General features: G+C 53.0%; 5 protein-coding genes across 5 annotated transcripts; 2 read left to right on the top strand and 3 right to left on the bottom strand.

Annotated features, from left to right (window-relative positions):
* Positions 1-224: 224 nt before the first annotated feature.
* Positions 225-3,823, top strand: GTA2101 (transcription initiation protein). Its single transcript, XM_003043848.1, has 3 exons — positions 225-659; positions 727-2,968; positions 3,017-3,823. Exons 1-3 carry the CDS (start codon positions 351-353, stop codon positions 3,625-3,627), a joined length of 3,162 nt encoding a protein of 1,053 aa, XP_003043894.1. The 5' UTR covers positions 225-350; the 3' UTR covers positions 3,628-3,823.
* A 215-nt stretch (positions 3,824-4,038) lies between these two features.
* Positions 4,039-4,679, top strand: NECHADRAFT_84493 (uncharacterized protein; the record flags this gene model as incomplete). Its single annotated transcript, XM_003043847.1, has 2 exons — positions 4,039-4,414; positions 4,609-4,679. 2 exons carry the CDS (start codon positions 4,039-4,041, stop codon positions 4,677-4,679), a joined length of 447 nt encoding a protein of 148 aa, XP_003043893.1.
* Positions 4,680-5,147: 468 nt separating this feature from the next.
* On the bottom strand, positions 5,148-7,280 carry NECHADRAFT_84492 (uncharacterized protein; the record flags this gene model as incomplete). The annotated part of the gene is made up of 1 exon (XM_003043722.1): positions 5,148-7,280. One exon carries the CDS (start codon positions 7,278-7,280, stop codon positions 5,148-5,150), a length of 2,133 nt encoding a protein of 710 aa, XP_003043768.1.
* A 2,013-nt stretch (positions 7,281-9,293) lies between these two features.
* NECHADRAFT_96011 (uncharacterized protein) lies at positions 9,294-11,003 on the bottom strand (the record flags this gene model as incomplete). Its single annotated transcript, XM_003043721.1, has 4 exons — positions 9,294-9,423; positions 9,470-9,846; positions 9,894-10,829; positions 10,881-11,003. 4 exons carry the CDS (start codon positions 11,001-11,003, stop codon positions 9,294-9,296), a joined length of 1,566 nt encoding a protein of 521 aa, XP_003043767.1.
* Positions 11,004-11,968: 965 nt separating this feature from the next.
* NECHADRAFT_96010 (uncharacterized protein) lies at positions 11,969-13,627 on the bottom strand (the record flags this gene model as incomplete). Its single annotated transcript, XM_003043720.1, has 5 exons — positions 11,969-12,113; positions 12,186-12,376; positions 12,423-12,851; positions 12,901-13,124; positions 13,171-13,627. The coding sequence occupies 5 exons, from the start codon at positions 13,625-13,627 to the stop codon at positions 11,969-11,971; spliced, it is 1,446 nt and encodes a 481-aa protein (XP_003043766.1).
* Between the last annotated feature and the right edge of the window lie 383 nt (positions 13,628-14,010).

The following is a 14,010-nucleotide window of genomic DNA, read 5'->3' as shown; positions in this document are numbered from 1 at the left end:
ATGCCTGGCGAGTTCTTGATGCTTAGCCGCGATCGATCTTAGTACAGTGCGCTTAACAGTGCATTCTTGAAGCTCACACGCAGCACAACGCGTTATGCGACTTGTGCAGCGCCTGACTTGCCTGCACAACGGCCGGGATTTTGCCGTTGCAGCATCAAGCTCTGGAAACCTTGAATCTCAGACCTCCTCCCTCTCATCGCTCGAGTTCTTTGTCATCCATCAAAGCGCTTCTCTTTTCTTTCATTCTCATCGTCGCCTCTTAATTCTTTTTTCTTCCTCCTTTCATATTCTTCGAGCAAACCCCCAAAACCGATCCCCGACGCGCTACGTGTCGCGGCCTCCTCGCCACGATGTCTTCTCATGACCCTTCGCGCTTCGACGACTCGGAGGATGAGGAGGATTTCAATCCCGCGCCAGCCGACGTTTCTGACGAGGAGCAAGATGGTGATGATCAACAATCGAGATCGCGAGCTCGTGACAGCAGCCCTGCGCATCGTGATGACGACGATGAGGACGAGCGACCTGCAAGATCGCGACATGTCGACGACGACGAAGAGGAGGAGGACGAAGAAGAAGATGATGACGGTGGAAGACGCCGCAATGATGATGATGACGAGGATGAAGAGGAGGAAGATGACGAAGACGAGGATGTCCAGCAGGTGAGTCTGTCCTTTGCGCCAGCGGTTAGTCTGGCACCTCCCAGAGCCGTACTAATTGTCCTCTCAGGGGCATCGTCGAAAGCGCCGCAAGGAGAGAGGCGCCAATTTCTTCGATATCGAAGCCGAAGTCGACGACGAGGATGAAGGAGAGGACGACGAAGTTCTTGGCGAGGAGATAGGAGACTTTATCGCCAACGAACATCCCGACGACATGCCTGGATCTGGTGGAATCAATGACGACCGACGACATCGCGAGCTCGATCGACGCCGAGATATGGAATCGAGCATGGATGCTGAGAAGCAGGCAGAAATCCTGCGACAGAGATACGGTAACCGACGCTCGGGCAAGGGCTTCCGAGACGCTACCATCGTCCCGAAGCGACTCCTCCTCCCCAGTGTTGATGACCCCAGTATCTGGGCTGTCCGATGTAAAGAAGGCAAAGAGCGAGAGGTTGTCTTTTCCATCATGAAGCGCATTGAGGAGCGAGCTGGTACCAAGGATGAGCTCGCCATCACTGCTGCTTTTGAGCGCGGTGGCACCGAATCGGTGATGAAGGGCTTCATCTACGTCGAGGCGCTACGCCAGACCGACATTATGAGAGCATTGGACAGTATGCTTAATGTGTATCCCCACTCCAAGATGGTTCTGGTCGAGATCAAGGATATGCCTGAGCTCTTCCGAGTTCAAAAGACACCTACTTTGGCTCCTGGCGCCTGGGTCCGTCTTAAGAGGCCTATGAAGCACAGCGGAGATCTGGCGCAAGTCATCGACGTTACTGAGAATGGTCTGGAGGCTCGTGTTCGCTTTATTCCCAGACTGGACTATGGTATGCGCGACGACGCCTTTACAGGAGTTACTGCCGACGGCAAACGTAAGCGACCCTTTGGCGCCAGCGCAGGTCCTCGACCGCCGCAGAGACTGTTCAGCGAGATTGAGGCTCGAAAGAGACACCCGCGACACATCCAGGGAAACCCCACCACCAACACTTGGCAATACATGGGCGACGAATTTGAGAATGGGTTCCAAGTTAAGGATATCAAGATTCAGCAGCTTACTGTTGCCGGAGTCGAGCCATCTCTTGAAGAAGTCACACGATTCGCCTCTAATGCCGAGGATGGCACTGAGAACCTGGACCTGAAGGCCTTGGCAGCTAGCTTGAAGGATAGTGGAGCTCGAGCTACATACCTGCCTGGCGACATTGTCGAGGTCTACACTGGTGAACAGAAGGGTGTGGTGGGTAAGGCGATGAGAGTTCAAACCGATGTCGTGTCCATCACGGTTACCGAGGGTGACCTCGTGGGCCAGGAGATTGATGTTCCCATCAGGGCTCTGCGCAAGCGGTTCAGAGTCGGTGACCATGTCAAGGTCATCGGTGGTAGCAAGTTCCGAGATGAGGTCGGAATGGTTGTCAAGATCCAGGACGATCGAGTAACTCTCCTGTCGGATCAGACCAACGCTGAAATCACCGTCTTCAGCAAGGATCTTCGCGAAGCCAGCGACATTGGTGGACAAGGTTCTCTCGGCCAGTACTCACTTCACGACCTCGTTCAGTTGGATCCCACCACTGTGGGTTGTGTTGTCAAGGTCGACCGCGAGTCGCTTGTTGTTCTCGACCAGTTCGGAGACAATCGCCAGGTGATGCCATCGCAAATCGCCAACAAGCTTCCGAAGCGAAAGAACGCCGTGGCTGCCGACCGGAATGGCTCCGAGATTCGATTTGAGGATGTCGTCAAGGAGTACACGGGTCAACAGCGTCAGGGCAAGATCATCCACATCCATCGCTCGTATGTGTTCTTGCACACCAACGACAGCAAGGAGAATGCGGGCGTCTTTGTCACCAAGGCCAGCATGGTCAACACCATTGCGGCCAAGGGTGGCCGAGTCAGTGGCGGATCATCAGGGCCAGACTTGAACGCCATGAACCCAGCGCTCAAGCTCCACAAGAACGGCAATGAGAACAAGCCCGTTCAACCCGTCAAATCCTTTGGCCGTGACAAGGCGATTGACCAGACTGTTATTATCAAGAAGGGCGCCTACAAGGGTCTACTGGGTATTGTCAAGGACACGACAGACACACATGCTCGTGTCGAACTGCATACGAAGAGCAAGACGATCACAGTCCCGAAAGACTGCCTGAGCTTCAAGAACAAGACTACAGGAGCTACAATTGAGATTAGTGGCCGAGGCCGTGGAGGCTACTCGGGAGGCGCTGGACGGGGTGGTGACAGAGTACCAGGATGGCAGGGAGGTTCTCGCACGCCCATGGCCTCTGGTGGCTCGGATCGGGTGCCTGCCTGGGGATCACGAAGTAAGTTTTGTTGTTTGACACAATGTTCTTGATGCTAACTCTCAATAGCGCCCGCAGCAGGTGGCCGAACACCGGCCTGGAAGGCTCACGATATGTCCGGAGCACGCACACCCGCTTGGGCCGATGGCTCTCGAACGGTCAACCCCTATGATGGGAACCGAACTGCCTACGGCTCTGGCTCGCGCACACCTGCCTGGCAGGCTGGAGGCAGAACTCCTGCCCCTGGAGATGCCTTTGGTGCTGGATCACGCACCCCGGCTTACGGTGGAGGAGACAGTTGGGGATCAGGTTCCAAGACCCCTGCTTGGGGAGTGTCGGCACCAACCCCGGGAGCCAGCGGCAACGACTCATGGGGTTACACACCCGGTGCATCTGGCTCAGCCTACGATGCTCCTACACCCGGAGCAGCCCTCGGGGCACCAACTCCTGGCGCGATGAACGCCCCTACGCCAGGCGCCTACTCGGCTCCCACACCCGCAGTCAACGCACCTACTCCTGGAGGCTGGCAGGGTGGATGGGGAGCAGACTCGGCCCCTACTCCGGCGGCTGGAGCTCCCACGCCAGCTGCAAGTGGCTACTACGGCGCTCCTACGCCTGCAGCCTATGGAGCACCAGAGACTCCCGCAGCTTCTGGTCCTCGATACACAGACGATGACTGATTGAGGCGACTTGAGAGGGACAAGGTGCAAGGAAAGATGCAAAAGGCGTTTGGGAAGAGAGAAGTGTGATTGTATAATTAGGCTCAATTACCAATTTTAGTAAAGCTGCGAGTTTGCAGTGAAGATGACCGTCTCGAGTACTTACCGTTCAAGCGCAAGGTCATATCCTGGCTTGATTAATACATATTGTTGTTGCATTTGAATCGATTCATGGTGTGATACCTGTGTAGATACTGTACTTGATGTGACGCAGCCTTTGACCCGAGGATTTCCGGCTTATCGATAAGACAAGTAACCATCTTTTCCTCCATCACCAACTTTACTTGACGTCTTCAACAGCAATTGAAGCGACTCCAACAGCGTCGCATTGATCAATTACGTCCTAGATCACTTTCTTACTCTAAAGACATCATGTCGTTACTTCAAGCGCCTCGAAGACAGCTCTTGGAACGCATCCCTCGAGCTTGCGCGATCAGTACTGAATGTCCTTTCCAGCAACGCATTCAGCACCAACTTCAATCGCCCTCGACACCCCGACGCCTCTTGTCAACGACTGCCACACGGTCGTATGCCTCTCGCCGGCGCTCACCAGACAATGAGACCCTCCAGCGCGTCAAGCGACTGCAAGAGGCCAAGCTAGCAAAGGACCAGTCTCTGCAAGGTATAGAAAAGGCTGAGAAAAACAAGGAGTTTCAGAAGCGGTACAAGTCGGCGGCGAGGAAGTGGACGGCGTCTATAATTGCGCTGCCGATTTTGCTGGTGACGAGCTACTACTTGTTTGATCGATGTAAGTTTATCTAGCCAAGGTTGGATGAGTTATGGAAGCTGACGATTGAGCAGTGGTAAAAGGGAATAAGCAGAAGGAGATGCCTAAACATCTGGGGGGGCTGCCAGAGCCACGGTGAACGCGCTTGAGGCGGAGGATTATGACGTTTGACACCCAGCCGCTTAGACATTAAGACGCGTGGACACGGACTGAAGATGGCTGTCCGATGAACTTCGGTTCACTCGATCCACTAGATGAGAGTCTGAGCGAAGATGACGGGCCGTGAGAGGTGTCAATCTACAATGTAACCCATCTTATCCGCTTGACAAACGCCAAGACGGCCGGCACCAGAGGCAGAAAGTGAGACGCCACTGGATAAGGGGACGGAAGAAAGACATGGCAATTCCAATTTCCCAGGCTCAGCTTGACGGGCACAACCAAGACGCCGCTTCCGGCCGGCTAAAGATGGTGAAAACGGTGGCTAGTCAAGCCATGGCAAACATCACGACAGGAGGAACAACTAACTCTTGGAGCACAGAAGAAGGAAAGTGTTATAGTATAGTCATACAAAGGGTATATGTTCATGTCTGGAAATGGACGATTTAGAAATTAGGTACGGTACATATATGTGCACTCCGTTTTCCTCCGCTTCAATCAACACTCAACATGTCCTAGAAGGTGAAACAGTTACACTCGTGAAGCAGTCGTTTGTACAAGCCGCCGCAGCCTCACGAGAAGGCCCAGGCTAGGACGCTTAGTAGTCGGGGAAGCGACTGTTCTTCTTGGGCTTCTTGGGCCACTTGCAGCTGAAGCACTTGGGCTCGTAAAAGAAGTCGACCATGTAGTTGTTCTCCTTGACCTTGCCGCCAGAGTACAGGATACACTTGGCAGCGTTGCCGTTCTGCTTCTTGGTGAACATGAAGAACTCGCAATGCGTGCTCGACTCGATACAGGTCTTGGCGCAGGCTCCGAGGCTGTCGTTGTCGCCGTTACCAATGACGACGCCGTTCTTGACGTAGCCGCGGGTTCCGCAGTTGGAGTCTCGCTCACACTGGCTGAAGGAGGCAGTGTACTTGGGGCAGACGGCAGATGTGCTGCTGGGAGGGGCAGTGGTAGTGGCGGTGGTGGTGGTAGCAGGCTCAGGGGCACAGCCGTAGCACTTCTCAATGTCGTAGTACTTGGGAGTCTCGTAGTTGCAGGACTTGAACTTGAGGGCGGTGAGAGGAGCGTCGTAGAGCTGGCACATGTTGCCAAAGCTGGCGAAGCTGTAAGACTTGCAGCCGGGCTTGGCAAGACACTCGATACCACACTTCTTCTGGGACTCGATCTCGAAGGCGACGCCGAGCCAGTGCTTGTCGCAGCCAGAGTCGACAGTGCCGTGGACACCACAGCCCTCGGGGGCGGGGACGATGGGGGTGAAGTAGGTGCAGGCCTCCGAGGTGGTGGTGCTGGGGGCAGCGGTTGTCGAGGTGGTGCCAATGGTGGAGGAGGAGAAGGTGGTCGACATGGTGGTGGACTCGGTGGACGAGGCGGTGGTGCTCTCGGTGGAAGAGGCAGTGGTAGACTCGGTCGAGGAGGCAGTGGTCGTTCCAGTGGTGCTCTCGGTGGAAGAAGCAGTCGTGGACTCAGTCGAGGAAGCGGTGGTGGTTCCAGTGGTAGACTCAGTGGACGAGGCAGTGGTAGACTCGGTAGACGAAGCAGTGGTGCTCTCAGTAGAAGAGGCGGTGGTGGACTCGGTGGAAGAAGCGGTGGTGCTCTCGGTGGAAGAGGCAGTGGTGGTTCCGGTGGTGCTCTCGGTAGAAGAAGCAGTAGTGGACTCAGTTGAGGAAGCGGTGGTGGTTCCAGTGGTAGACTCAGTCGAGGAAGCAGTTGTGGTTCCAATGGTGGACTCAGTAGAGGCTGTGGTGGTTCCGGTGGTAGAGGCAGTCTCAGTAGAGCTGGAGGCGGTCTCGGTGGAGGACGAGGCAGACTCGGTGGAAGAGGTGGCGGTAGCAGTAGCTGTGGTAGAGGCAGACTCGGTAGAAGAAGCAGACTCAGTCGAGGACGAGGCGGTCTCAGTGGAAGAAGAAGCCGACTCAGTGGACGAGGAAGCAGTCTCGGTAGAAGAGGAGGCAGTTTCCGTAGAAGAGGAAGCAGACTCGGTGGAGGAAGACACAGTCTCAGTGGAAGAAGAGACGGTCTCGGTGGAGGAAGTGGCGGTAGCAGTAGCCGTGGTAGAGACAGTCTCGGTGGTAGACTGAGAAGCAGACTCAGTGCTGCTGGAACCAGTGGTGGACGAGGCAGTCTCGTGGCCACAGCTGAAGCAGTTCTCAAGGTCGTAGAACATCTGACAACCAGCGATCTCAGAACCGTAGAAGCCAAGATCCTCGCGGGAGAGAGTGTACAGTGTGCAAGGAGTGGCAACGAGGGGGTTGTCGCTGAAGGAGAAAGAGACACAGCCGAGGGTCTTGCCGCACAGGTTACCGCAGTCCTGGGCACTGTAGGCGGTGTTGTCACCGGGGATGGTGCTGCCCTCAGTGTTGGTGGCGAAACCCAGGTTTCCGCAGTCCTCGGGTTGAGGCTCAATAGGAGTGTAGTAAGTGCAAGCTCCGGAGGAGGTGGTCGAGGCCGAAGCAGAGACGGTGCTGCTGGACTGGGTCTCGCTGGACTGAGTCTCGGTGGTAGACACAGAAATGGTGGTGCTGCCAGTCTCGGAGGCAGTGGTGCTGGTGGCAGTGGTGTCGGTTCCCTTGCCGGTGCTGTCAGTGCTGGCAGACTCGGTGCTGGAAGCAGACTCGGTGCTGGTGGCAGTCAGGCTAGTGGTGACCTTGGGACGGCAAGGCGAGGCGCTGGCCAGGGGAACGGCCAAAACGGCCAGGACGGCCGTGAAGACCTTGGCAGAAGGCATTGTTGTGTGAATAGAGATTAGACTAAGTTGAGAAACGATTGTAGTAGGAACTGAAGAAACAGATCCGTTTGGTGATAATGAGCGAGTAAACTGTCTAACGAACGACAACAGCAACAACGGAAGAAAAGAATGGTACCGCTGAAGTGAGAAAAGAAACCCTGTGAAGGATGCCAGGCTTCTGGCGGGATATATACGACTCACAGTCCCGAGGTTGCCATCACCACTGGGTGAAATTAACCGATCGGACCACCCGGTCTAGCGTCAAGAGAGAGACTCTTCCGGGCTCATGGTCAAACGGTGGAACTAAGCCCGCGGGTGGATGAGCCCAGAAGTTGAGCGCCAACAAAAAAGGACGCCGTCTCTCCGACTAGAAGCGGTGATGAGGTCAGGGCGAGATGCACTTGGTTGGACGGCGAGGGTCCGGCGCGCGGAAAGCTCGCAAGCCAACATGTCGTTCTAGTTCAGGAGGGGTCTAGCCAGGAACGAGGCACAAGCAGTCAGGGGAGGGGGGGGGGCAAGTTCAGCTGCAGACGCGCTGAGGCTATCGACGCCTCCCTAATAGGAAGAATCGATAGTTCAGCTGGGTGGCGGTTAGGAAGCTGGTCGATGATCCCTGTAAGCGTGGGTCCCCCGCTTAGTTAGTCAGGGGTCGGGTTGACGACTGAGGGGCGAAAAGGTTTTTGTCAACGTCGGAACCGACGGCGTGGTACACGTGAGATTGAAGGAAGAGGGAGATGGAGAAGGAGAGGGGATGTTGATGTTGGGGCTGAGTAGGGAGAGACATACCGGAGTCTGAAACGCAAGGCTGGAAGAAGATGGAGATGTTGGAGAAGAGTTGTTTTGTAGCTGTTGTTTGTGAAAGACGATGGTTACGAGTTGTGAAGAGTTTGTGTAAGCAGTCTGGCTCCTCTTTCTTCTTCTTTTCTCCTGACAAGCTGATCCAACGTACGTACAAGCTCTTGAGAGGTGAGTAGCCAGCGCCACGAATCTCCACCCCTTTTTGGACTGGGCGCGTATTTCGCAGCATCACAGCTTGCATTGCACAGCACTAACAGACCTCGCCTACCGTAGACCGCGATGGCCGACGACCGACAATCTCGGAGAATAGCGAAAGCAAAGAAAACCGGTCTCTTTTTCCAGAAAAAACAAGGTTCATCTGCCCATCTCCCGCGGAACCTGTTTGTCTCTGCCCTACCAATTCTTGGCTAAACAAGTTCCAAGTGGAGACCACTCCCGATTTAGACCCAAAAACGCTCTGTGTAATTTTAAAATGAAGTCGGCGGCAGGAGGCTTTTTTTTCGGTCATTGTGGCTTGCTAAACGGCGCGAGACTGTCTCCTGTCAGAGTCATCATCAAATCGGGTCTATTGAGTGTCTTTATCGGAGACTATTGAGGATTTGCAGTTGTCAAGCTGGGGAAAGGAATGACGATGTGCATTCTTAAAAATATACTCGGCCGAAAGATCCCCATGCTTCTCGATATCTGGAGATCTTAAGAGAGAGGTAATATTGTCGTTTCTACCAGGGCCCGCAAAATATTTGCAAGATTTGTTTGTTAGCACGGGTCATTGAATGAGCCGAGTCTGCCTTGGCCTGTTCGACCCTGGTAAGGATGCTGTTCCTCCGTACGGTTCTGCCAAGCTGAGCTCACAAGGTACGGATTCTTCCATGTGCTGGCCCCGTTCAACGTTTGTTCCTGTGGAGACTCCGTAAAAGAAGCAAATCAAAGAGTACTGCCGGCAGATAAGGGGGGCCGCACGAGTTTCAGCGTGAGTCAAGTTGGGGGCAGTCTTGAAGAGTCGAGAGCGGATCAGCAATGATAAGCGCTGCCAGATCTGGGCAGAGAAACACGAGCTGGGATCATGCCCCTGTTCGTTTGGGCTCCCCTACGCTAACATGAGCTGGTTTGTTTTGTTAGAGGCTGTGCCAAGAACTGGTTCACGGTAAGACGGCAGGGTACGGTGACGGGAGATGCCCATTTGTTTCTACCGAGAGTGCCAACCGACTTTCTCGTCTACTGATATCTTAGTTTGGTGATGGTGGTCCCATCTTCTAGCACGTGTGTTTCCTCCTCTAGCCTGGTTCCTCGCCAGCGAGGAATCGCGATTGTCCACATGTACCAGTATACAACACCCAAAGCGAATCTGTACCTATTAGCATTGATCTTCACATAAGAGGCCAGTGACTTACATGCTCAATCCCACAACCGCATACGTCGCCGTCTCACCCGGAGGCCGGAAGAATGGCGCAGCCAACAACCCACAGCTCAGCGCTATCCTCAAAAACACGGCCGGAAGCCACGCCTTGAACGGACGCTTTAAATCCGGCCTCTCCACCCGGAGCTTGACGAGACCGATGGCCACCGCCAGCGCGATCATCTGCCCGGCGTATCCGTCGATCTCGAGTACCAGGGAGTAGATGTCGCCTGTGGGGAGCACCATTACTAAGAAAGAGGGGATGTAGTGGATTAAGAAGCCGCCTAGGGGCGAGTTGAAGGGGCGTGAGGAGGAGAGGAGGGATGAGTAGGGGAGAAAGCCTTGTCGGGCGATTTCTTGCTTGATTCGGGCCTGTGGTTGTTAGTTTGTGCTTGATGCGGTTGGTGAGTCTACTGTACCATGGCGAATGCTACCACGAGGACGTTGCCGATGGCAGATGAAGCAACTGCCATAGGAAGAACCTTGCGACCAAAACTCTCTCCAAAGAGCTTCTCAAAGAAGAGCGCTGCAACGAGCTCACCACTACCCCTAATATCGTCGATGGGCACCACAAGAAAGTATGCGACATTGATGAGGAGATACATGCCGCACGCCGTCGCCAGAGCCGTCAACGCAACAGACCTCAAAGTCCGCACGGGATTCTTGACCTCGTTCATCACATTGGTCACATTATCAAGACCAGCGTACGAGTAAAAGACCTTAAACAGCGACGTCGCAATGACGCCCCAGTTCCAGCTGCTATCATCCCATAGATGCTCCCATGCGAGTTGACCTTGGGGTACGGCGTCGATGTTGGGACGGAAGAGGACGACGTAGAAGCCAGAGAGGATCATGAACAAGATGATGGCGATTTTTATCCAGCCGAGAAAGTTTTGGATTCTGATGCCCGTCTTGGGGAATACTCCGTGGATTATTGTTACGGCTGTCAAGAGCCCGACGGCGAGGGTTTTGCTCCAAAAGTCATCGTCTTTGTTGATGCCAAAAGCGAAGAGCGTGTATTGCGCAAAGATGATGCAGTTACTGGCCGTAAAGCCGAGTAGCACCGCGTATAAGGCGAATAATGTAGATGCGAGTAATCGTGGTCGTCGGTATGTAAACTCGATAAAGACTTTGTCGCCTCCAGATCTCGGAAGCATGCACCCGTACTCGAGAGACACTGCCAACCCGCACGCAGCGATGGCAGCTCCAACGACCCATAGGAGCAGAGACAAGCCAGGGCTTCCGACAGATTGAACTATTGTTCCTGGAGTCGCAAAGATGCCGCTCCCGACGACGCGCGAGATGACGAGAATGTAAGCACTCTGCCACGAGAGTGTCCGACCGATCGGGGACGTCTCAGGAAGGACGTCATCTTCGACGGATCGCGAGGGTTCAGCGTCTCCAACAGCGATTTCGCCTTCGTCTACGGAGCTCGGAGGTGAAGTGGGAGTCTTATCAACAGAGCCATAAGAATCTTGACTTGACTGCCGCTGCAGTAGCGGCTGCTTTTGAGAAGCGTTTCGTGTCATGACATTTGCGATGATGTCCCTCTACAGTAACATGAGGGGGATGGGTTTATAAGAGGGATGGGTAAAGACGTGATTGTGGTCATGGTTGATAAGCTGCGAGACATCCGGATGTTCCTTGGCGTGTGATGGGTTGTGATGGTGTTGTTCGTCAGGCGTGATGAGGATGACGCGATCGGTTGGGGGGTCTGGTGTCAACACGTGTCGTAAGCATTGTTTCAGATGATTGTGAAACTTGATGCGTTAAAGTATAAGAAAGAGGTGAATTTTGGTAATTATTTACGTGTTTTCCTGTCATTTGAGACAGTTGTGATGCTGTACTATTACTTTGCTTGTTCAGTGTTGCGTCGGCTTGCAGATATCACCGTTGCGACTCAAACAGCCACGATAAGAGTGGTATGTAGAGATTGACCCCCATATTCAAGAATGACATCATACTCTCCGTATTAAACGTCAAATCAAAAAGTCCCCGACGCAACGTTGAGAGCGAGAACTATTAATAATTCCCTAATAACGCGTGTCTGTAGGGTAAGACGTGATAGGATCAACACATGATATCCCACGCACCATTGACGACTTTCACATGCTCACGCATTCTTAGGTTCGTTGCTGGTTTATTTCATGATACGTATTGAATAGCCATGGACTTTCGAATAAGTAGTTCACGATTACTAAATGGGATATTGCCAACTTGTGAAGCCCATCTTCACTGGAGTCTTCTTGTGGAGATTACTTTCATAAAATGAAGTCATGACCTGCATGGCAATATTTCGAGAAGCATATTCCCTTCACTAGACAGATTCTTTGTCTCTCAAACCGGTGCTTATCGTCTGGCTACTACCTACCATGAGACTCAAACCTGACGTGACCTCTTCAAAACCCCCAAACACGCTGCCTATTGATCATACACTACCCTCAAGACCGTGACGCCGTGCTAGTTACTTCGCTTTCGCCTCGAGACTTGTTACTCATATCAGAATAGCACAAACCCCCATATCTGCCATGGCATGTCTCGCACTCCAAAGTTTATCCGGATACTGTTCCCTCTGCTTCCAAGCATGCTTAACAATACGATACACCGTCCCACAATTTGTAAACCCAGCCTCTGACTTACTCAGCAGCCCCTTGAGTAAATCGTCAAAGTACTGCTGTTGTGGAGGAAGTGCCATCGACCCAGCTACACACAGAGGCCACGGCGTCCCGCGTAGTGAAATGTTGGTGGGCATCTGCTCCAGAACTTCGATTACTCGCAAGACTGCTCGGTGCGGATCGGGTGCTGTTAGGCCGTATTCTGATGCAAGAGTGTAGAGTTGGACGAGGGCTGAGGTTGCGAAGAGGTGGGTGACTGAGCGTGTCACTGATGTTGACTGCTTTGTCTGATGTTTGTTAGTTTTTAATCGTTTGAGACAGTGATGGACTTACCGCAGATTCAACTTCCAGGGCTGCTTCCATTCCATCAAATATCTGTTTCTCAAGCTCGAGGATGTGTTCTTGTAGTGTATCCGTGTTCATAGAACCAGCCTTTGAATCAACAGCCACCAAATCCCCAATCGCAACAACAATGGAATTCTGACATCCCATAACCCTCGACATGTCAATCTTGCCAGCGTCGAGCCACTCGCGATAGGGCAACTTCGGAGCCTCACCGGTCGAGACGGGAGCTAAAACATCGATCCAGAGGAGATTCGCGAGAAGAAACTTTTGAGCCGTGTTCATGCCTCGGAGAAAGTCAAAGTCTGGACTCGAGGTGTCTGGAGGGTAAAAGTTGAATTCGGAAGGTTTCAGGTCGTTGGCGACGGATACGAGGGCTTTAAAGTGTGGTTCCCAGTTGCTTGTGCCTCCTTGAAAGACCTGGGACATAAGCATACGATGAACAAAGGTTGGAGAGTGGGAGGTGTACCTCGAAACTTATTAGAAACATGCCGCCTGCTAGAAACTCAAGCCATTCTTCCCGACTGTCGGCGAATCCGCCAACTTCTCGACGACCTATTATTTGTCTAAGTTCTTGCAGTGCTTTTGTGTGATAGTTGAGGAGTTCATCTTCTTGGTTTTCGGTTCGATATGGTGAAGAGATGTGTTGATGGAATGCAGACAGTGTAAGAGCGGCGTTACGTAGAGGTGCGCCTTTGATAAGTTAGTAGGAATTCGGTTGGTTAAGAGGGATGCATACTTCGCTCGAGAAGAAAGAATAACCATCCTCGTCCTCCTTCTTCAGGTGCATCAACGTAGAATGTATACTGGATAGGAAATATGTAATCCAAGTAATGCACGAGATACTGCGCCTCTCTAAACGTCGTATTCCTCGCCTGCGAGTCCGAAGTAGAAGCAACAACAGCATCATTCTTGAGTCTAGCAGCAGCACTCGCCTGCGCAGCCTGAGCGGTCGCCTGAGCGAGCCGTCTATTCTGAACTCTCTTGACGCGCCTGAAATTCTCCTTTACAGCGGCTTTGATGCGTTGTAGTTCTTCCTGCAGGAGGGCCTCGTCGGCCATCCATTCTGGCGCGTCGAGGTCGTAGCCGTGGCATTCGATGTGTCTGTCGGTGCATTCTTTGCAGTCGGGGACTTGCTCGTCGCATTTTCTATGACGGATGCGACAAGTCCAACAGCCCCTGCGTCCTCGTGTCATTGTTTTGCCTTTTCTATGCGTCTGGTTTGTTCAAGCTCGGAATTGAAAGGGATGCAAGGTGGGAAATGGATTTGTGGGGGAATGTGGAGCTTTTGACGTCTTGGCTGGTGAACGAACCTAGTTAAGGAGGTTTTTGACTTGTCATGGTCCGAGGTTAGAGATAGGGGATTGTATTGGGTGGCTGGGATGTCACTGACTCGGGCAAACCACATGATCCTAGTCATGATGTTTAAGTTTGAAGTACGTGGGGGTGGTTGATATGAACCGAAAAGGACGATAGATGTGGTGTTTGACACGTAATTTGAGCATTCAGTTCTTATCTACCATCCATCTCAAGTACTTGGGTTTAAGACTACGGTATCCTTTATTGATGCCAACGAGGG

Source organism: Fusarium vanettenii (assembly GCF_000151355.1).
Source record: "Fusarium vanettenii 77-13-4 chromosome 9 genomic scaffold NECHAsca_27_chr9_1_0, whole genome shotgun sequence".
Lineage (NCBI taxonomy): Eukaryota > Fungi > Ascomycota > Sordariomycetes > Hypocreales > Nectriaceae > Fusarium > Fusarium vanettenii.
This window is presented reverse-complemented; position numbering and strand designations above follow the sequence as displayed.

Excerpts from the sequence above, each read along its gene's own strand:
- GTA2101 (XM_003043848.1), top strand. The coding sequence starts at position 351 with ATGTCTTCTCATGACCCTTCGCGCTTCGACGACTCGGAGGATGAGGAG. Across the intron at positions 660-726 it reads AAGACGAGGATGTCCAGCAG|GGGCATCGTCGAAAGCGCCG; the intron begins GTGAGTCTGTCC and ends TTGTCCTCTCAG. Across the intron at positions 2,969-3,016 it reads GCCTGCCTGGGGATCACGAA|CGCCCGCAGCAGGTGGCCGA; the intron begins GTAAGTTTTGTT and ends AACTCTCAATAG.